General features: G+C 37.1%; 1 protein-coding gene across 1 annotated transcript; it reads left to right on the top strand.

Annotated features, from left to right (window-relative positions):
- The first annotated feature begins 3,128 nt into the window (after positions 1 to 3,128).
- On the top strand, positions 3,129 to 3,527 carry LOC149076141 (uncharacterized). The gene has a single exon (XM_089242186.1). The coding sequence runs from the start codon at positions 3,129 to 3,131 to the stop codon at positions 3,525 to 3,527; it is 399 nt and encodes a 132-aa protein (XP_089098312.1).
- Positions 3,528 to 6,616: the final 3,089 nt, after the last annotated feature.

The raw sequence follows: 6,616 nt of genomic DNA on the forward strand, positions 1-6,616 counted from the left end.
TATTTGTTGTAAGAAGGTATAGTAAGAATAGGTTATAAAGACATCATTTTGTCATGATACCTCGGTTATAACGTCGATAAGTCAGGGCCATGGCTGATCCCCCCCCCATACTATAATAATGTTCACGAACCCCTTTTTTTTAACATCAATCAGACGCAGAGACCTTCGATATAACAACGGAATTTTATGGTGTTTTCCCAAGAAACTCTCACAATTTGAGTCGAACGCATTGATGGAAATATTAGCAGTCTTTCCTATTGGAAAAAATCTCTCACCAGAAAGCAGAGAGACCTTCAACACGATACTTACATAACATAAAAATTCAGGCGTATGCATTTTCTTTCAATATATGTGAGACAGATGGCAGCCCCGGTATAACACGAAGCAAGCATTCTGATAACATAAATACGTTAGGGCAAAAGGATAAACTATATATAACAGTAAATGTGATAAATCCGGGTTATTATACATAACAATCGGTTATTATGCATAACCGCCAAGCATCTTAGAAAATTTGATAAATTTCTCTAAGTTTATTACTTTTACCAGCCATTATGCATAACACCCAAGCGTCGCGTGATTGGTAAACATGATAAATCGTACTATATAATGTACTGTACATGATGATTCATACACATATTGTATCATTATATCGGGATACGATCATAAAATTTGTTATCATTGCATCGTTGTACGACTATATTCATCACAAATACTAGGCTTATTCGGAATTTTTTCATATTTATCGAATTCGCCAATTACACAAGGGTAGTATGCATAATCCCAGATGAAGGCGATAAATTTCAAGTACTTATCAAATTTGCCAACGACATTGGGTTGTTATAAATAATCGCCAGTAAAAGTGTGATATTGTTTTCAGCATTTATCAAATTTACCACCAACGCTTGCGTAATATGCATATTGACCACTAAACGTGATAAATTTATCAAACTCAATAAAATTAATTCAGTCCCTTGAGTATTTGTTTGTATTGTGTGTGTATGTGTGTGTGTATTTGCTTATTATATGCTTACATTTGTGTATATGTTTGTGTAGTTTGTGTATTTGTGTAAAAATATGTTTGAATTTGAATTTGTGTGTTATATGCTTGTATTTGTGAAAAAAAAACACTACCAAGAAAATTGGTAACTACGCATAATGACAGGTTATCATGTGTAATATCCGATTTATCATATATTTACCGTAACATATACACTCACACAACACTATACGTTCCTGCATGTATCAATTGGATAGAAATCCCCCAGAGGAATTTTTACGAGGTACATGTACGGTCAGTCAAGTCACAAGCAATAGTATTTTCTACTGACACCCAAGACCATAAATACTAGATTTGTTGCGTGATGTCAATAATTGTACCGTTTTCCATCTTTTGAGTACAATATAAGCATTGGTAGAGGTTGCCATACAGGTGTTATTCTTTTCAACGCGTAAATAATTCGACAGGTCCAATATAGCCCTCTTCTCTCCCTATCGTCTCTCTATATATACTTTCTTCTATCTTAAGAACTTATCAAAAACTTGTCTCCGTTGTTCTTCCCACCAGGGAAAAATTAATAGAATGTTTTTTTTCCCCTATAGTTGCAAAAATGGAAATTCACATGCAGTATTTCTGGATAGACTAGGACGAGCCAACTTGTTTTTGTCAGCGAACGGGTCGCAATGGTGATATCGTATTGGAATTTTTTTTTGAAAAAAATGCCTTATAATGTATCACTTAAAATCAACTAAAACCACGTATGTAGATTTAAACTGAAATGTTAAGATAACTATTCACATGTTTTGGAAAGTTGATGATACAATAATATCATGAAGTTAAGAGATAGGGGAATTGACGATTATACCGCGTAAGTCAAATTCGTGTAAGTCACGGTACGATTTTGCATACAAATGGATACATGTATATAAATATTGGTAAATTGAGGCCAAAATTTAGAAAAAAACGCGTCTTTCTTTTTCACCTAATGATAATTTAAACCGTTTTTAAAGAATAATGAAACTTTCAAACCCAAACCAACTAATATATTTGTCTGGCTCCGGTTAAAATATTGGAATAATCAAAAATAAATTTAGCTTGAAAAATAATTATTAAACAGACTGTAATTCAAAAATTACCGTTCTCTTGAGAAGGCCGGGAAGCCGTAAGAAAAGGATCCAGCATCGTGAGAGAGCGTCGCGGAGATGCCGGTGCCTTGTCAAAGAGACCATGCCACCAGAACTGCCGTCGTTGTCTCAAGGCAGTAGGGAAATACAGGCCTGTGGACCTTATAGCGACACAGCTAATATACAATAACACAGAACTTGAGCGACTATTTGATCATTTTTGTCGCACCACGGTCATTTTCTGCACACGAGGACTAATTAGACCGGGACCTACAATTTATTGCCGATTGTGAACGGCAGGCTTGTTTTTATACTCATCGAGAGGTTGGTGCACTAACCTTTCGATGGAGGACTCCCTGCGGTAGCCATTTTTTTGCGGTCATGTCGCTGTTTCTGTTGTACCCCTGTGTCAGGAAAGTTTTCTAACAAGAATGAACCGGGTATACTTGAGTGACGATCCTTGGAACGACAACACTCGAAAGGCGAAACTAGAAGATCCCGGCATACGAGTGATTGTACACTGGGAACAGACAAGCGTGGCAAGACTTCGCTTTTTCTAGTCTGACCACAAAGAGATATCGGACTCCTTGGGGATGAGGAACGGCATTCTCTACCGCCGTTGGGAGTCGGAGGCCGGAAAGACTTTCAGATAGCAACTCATCATACCCGGAGGCCGTGTGAAAGAAGGCTTTAGAGTTGCACAGAATCGCGACTGATGGACAGGACCGATGTGGAGAAGTAGTGTAAAAACTGTGACTCCCGAAAAGGACTTCCGAAGCGGACTCGTGCCCGTCTTCAACGCGACAGGGTTGGTGCTCCGTTCAAGAGAACTGCACTTGACATCTTAGGACCGTTACCTGAAACCCATGATTGTAACAAGTTCGTACTTGTGGTGATGGACTGTTTTACCAAGTGGCAGGAAGCATTTTCCGTTTCCCAATGAAGAGGCCGAGACGCTGGCACAAGTGTTGGTGCAAAATAAGGTGGCTCGATACGGAGTCCCCATGTTGATCTATTCCGATCAAGGAAGAAACTTTACGTCAGCGGTTGGTGATCGACATGTGCAAACTTCTGGGAATGGAAAAGACACGACCTACTCCGTTTCATCCGGAAGTATGAAACCTCATACCAGGACCATCCTGGATCACCTCTCGCTGTTCGTGTCGAAGTACCAACAAGATTGGGACTCGAAGTTACTGCTGCTCTTGCTGTGCTATAGGAGTGCCGTCAAGGAAGTCACTGGATTTTCACCGTCACAGACTTTCATGGGATGGGAACTTCAGCTGTCGAGTGCCCTGCTGTGTGGGCGACCGCCAGATGCTCCTCTTCGTATGGAAGAATACATCGACAAATTCCAGGAGCATCTCCTGGAAGATGTGTTGCATCGCCAGGGACGGGGTTAACCTCGGCTCTGAGAAGATGAGCGTTTACTACGATGCAAAGAAATGGAAAATATGCATTTTAAAAACTTTTTTTTTTGCATGGTGATTTTTTAACGCATATTTTCTAATTTCTGGTACATGTATCGGAGTTTTCAAGTTTTTCAGGATTTTTTAGAGTATATTTTTGGTTTTAATGAATATTTAGAGGATTTTTAATGGATATTTTGGAATTTTTTAAGTGCATATTTTGGCATTTTTAAGGGTATATTTTGGCATTTTTAAGGGTATATTTTGGCATTTTTAAGGGTATATTTTGGCATTTTTAAGGGTATATTTTGGCATTTTTAAGGGTATATTTTGGCATTTTTAAGGGTATATTTTGGTATTTTTAGTGCATACTTTGGCATTTTAAGTGCAATTTTAATATTTTAAAGCAACCGTTTAGATTGCAATTGGCATTTTAAAGCGCAAATTTGCATATTTTGTCTCTTTTTTTAGTGCATATAATCGGGACTCTGATTCCCACTTAAGAACGTCTGCTATCTCAGCAATAATTGAAAAATCCCGTGCTTATGCTTGAATTTCAGAAATCTGGACTGTTCACAGAAAATTCAGGATAATTGTCCGTATATTGTGCAACTCGGAATGGTGGTGTAAGTCGGGCATTACTGTATTATATGCTTGGAAATATCATATTTTTTTACCACCTGTTAGTGATCGAAAACCGTGAAAAAAAAGAAAAGCCATGATTACAAAAAAAAAAATCTCCACAGCGATAAAAGTGTGCCCGAGTCATCAGTTGGGAACCACCACGCATTATATAACCTAATAATAGAGATAAAAGCCTCTTGATATGTGTGTGTGTGGTATGGATTCACTGGTTTAGTAGTGAGCCAACTGTTTCGCACAATTCACTATCAACTAACTGGAATTCTCTCATAGTAACTGAATACCGTAACGTCAGGTAATGAGTTTTTGATTGAGTTTTCTTCTTCTGTAAGTTGATTGATTGTATATGCCGTAACAATAAATCATTCGGAACATCGTCGGTACGTTTGTTTGACATGTTTCCGACGTTAACTTGCCATTGCGGCAACGTGTTGAGATACCGTTTCCGTGTTTCAGAAAAAAAAAATAAGACAAAATACGAGATAATTTACATGTTGTATAATTTCCCTAGAGTTACGCGTTTCGAATGATTTCATACATACGTGTAGTGAGTAGTTCTTGTTCACGTCCATTTTTGTTTTTGGTTCTCATATGTATGAAATAGTTCTCACACATATCAAGCCAAATACGACACACGCGAACCATATTTTATTCCTTTCTTAAATCGGCTTTATTCACGGTGAAAAATAGAAACCGTTTGGATGCCACGTTGATTTACCAGAGTCAGGATTTCCAGTTGATTTCGCAACAAGCATTGTTCTCGGTGTTGCGTAGGAAGAGGATCAGCAGGAAGGGCACACACATACACACACGCGCGCGCTCACAACGATGGAAAAAACCACACGCATAACAAGAGGAACAGGCCTATCTCGCACATTTCGATTGAACACAATACAAATGTAGCCCTGACACCATTACGCTATACAATAGTTCTAACAAATTATGGATTCTTCGCATTTCGGCATTGTCCCATCTCCTCTAATGTAAACACGTGCGTAATACGAGTTCTCGGCTAAACGGCAGCGGGTGCAACAGGTTAGCTTAGTGTGTTGCGTACACTGTTTTCTTTACGTTTTGTTAACTTTGGATTTGCATATAACGATTGAAAATATTACATAGGTATGGGCAAATAGAAATGCGGCCGTAATGCTTCTTTAACGAAACATTGTTTGGTGAGGCACTATGCTGTAATCGTAACACAGAAACTGTTTCAAAAAACTCATTGTGTCCAAGAAATTCCACAGCGATGATACCATAGCTGGCTGAAAAGTTTTTGATTCGCATGAAACAGCGTTTTCTCAAATGTTTTACTTTTTGATAAACTCTTAAAATGATTTTGTTGTTTTAAAGAATCATCGAAAAAAATTTGATTCTAGGGATCAATTGAAAAAAATATTCATATTGTTTGGAATTCTTGAAGAACTCTTGAAAGATATTCCAAAAACAATGATTCACAAAAGCAATTTTTTTTGCACATGTGTAAGTGCAAATCATTCAATACCATGTGAAATTTATACGGAATCGAGAAGCAACCAGTGAAATGTTTCTTAGGCCGGGATTACAATATAAACTTTTGGGAAGTTCTTTTATAAAACTTAAAAAATGCAACCAATAAGCCTAGTGGTGACATTAGGGCCTAGTGGTAACCAATTTGCTTATTGGTTTTTTTTTATTTTTCAAGTTTTGTAAAATATCTTTTACAAAACAGTCTTTATTTTGTTTTATCGCTTAATTTACGCTTACTGAAACAGCAGTTCGCAATAACAATAAATTTATCAATGAACTGAACAATTCATGTCTTACCCCAATAAGTATTACATAAAGTACACACAGTAATGAATTTTCATTACCTTTAATTACCTACAAAATTAAGTCATAAGTATGGATTTATACCTTCTGTGACCTATCCTACAAAGATAAAATTAAGTAAAATTAAACATGAGACCAGTTCCTCCCAACAAAAAAAGTAGCACTCGAATGGATGATAAACTGACATCAAAAAGCGAAAACATTCCGGTGAATGAATAAAATTTTACGTAGAAATAGAAAATGCCTGACAGCATATTTCCCATTATTCCTTCTATAATTCAAAAATTGTATTTTTCATAAACAATTCCTCGCAAGCATAATATATATATATATATATATTTTAATCTCATCCACATATTTATAGTTATTTAGTGATAGGAATACGAGATGCACATTTTTTGGGTAGATTTCCCAATGGTCAATGAACTGCTGTATCAGTCGCGAGTTGTTCTGGTATATTTCCGTGTTTCAATGTTTTCAGGAAAATTCATCTCCCTCTTTTCTCGTGTTCATGAAATATCAAAAGCGTTCATAAAGAGGCAGCAGCAGCTGAATACGGCTGCATCTCTCACATACGGAAGCTTTCACCTTCCGCATGTCATTTTCTTCCAGCGAGCACGCGATATTTTGCC

This window comes from Pholcus phalangioides, unplaced genomic scaffold (assembly GCF_987345545.1).
Source record: "Pholcus phalangioides strain wild (caught in Gottingen) unplaced genomic scaffold, Ppha-v1.0 ptg000015l_1, whole genome shotgun sequence".
NCBI lineage: Eukaryota > Metazoa > Arthropoda > Arachnida > Araneae > Pholcidae > Pholcus > Pholcus phalangioides.

Excerpts from the sequence above, each read along its gene's own strand:
- LOC149076141 (XM_089242186.1), top strand. The coding sequence starts at position 3,129 with ATGTTGATCTATTCCGATCAAGGAAGAAACTTTACGTCAGCGGTTGGT.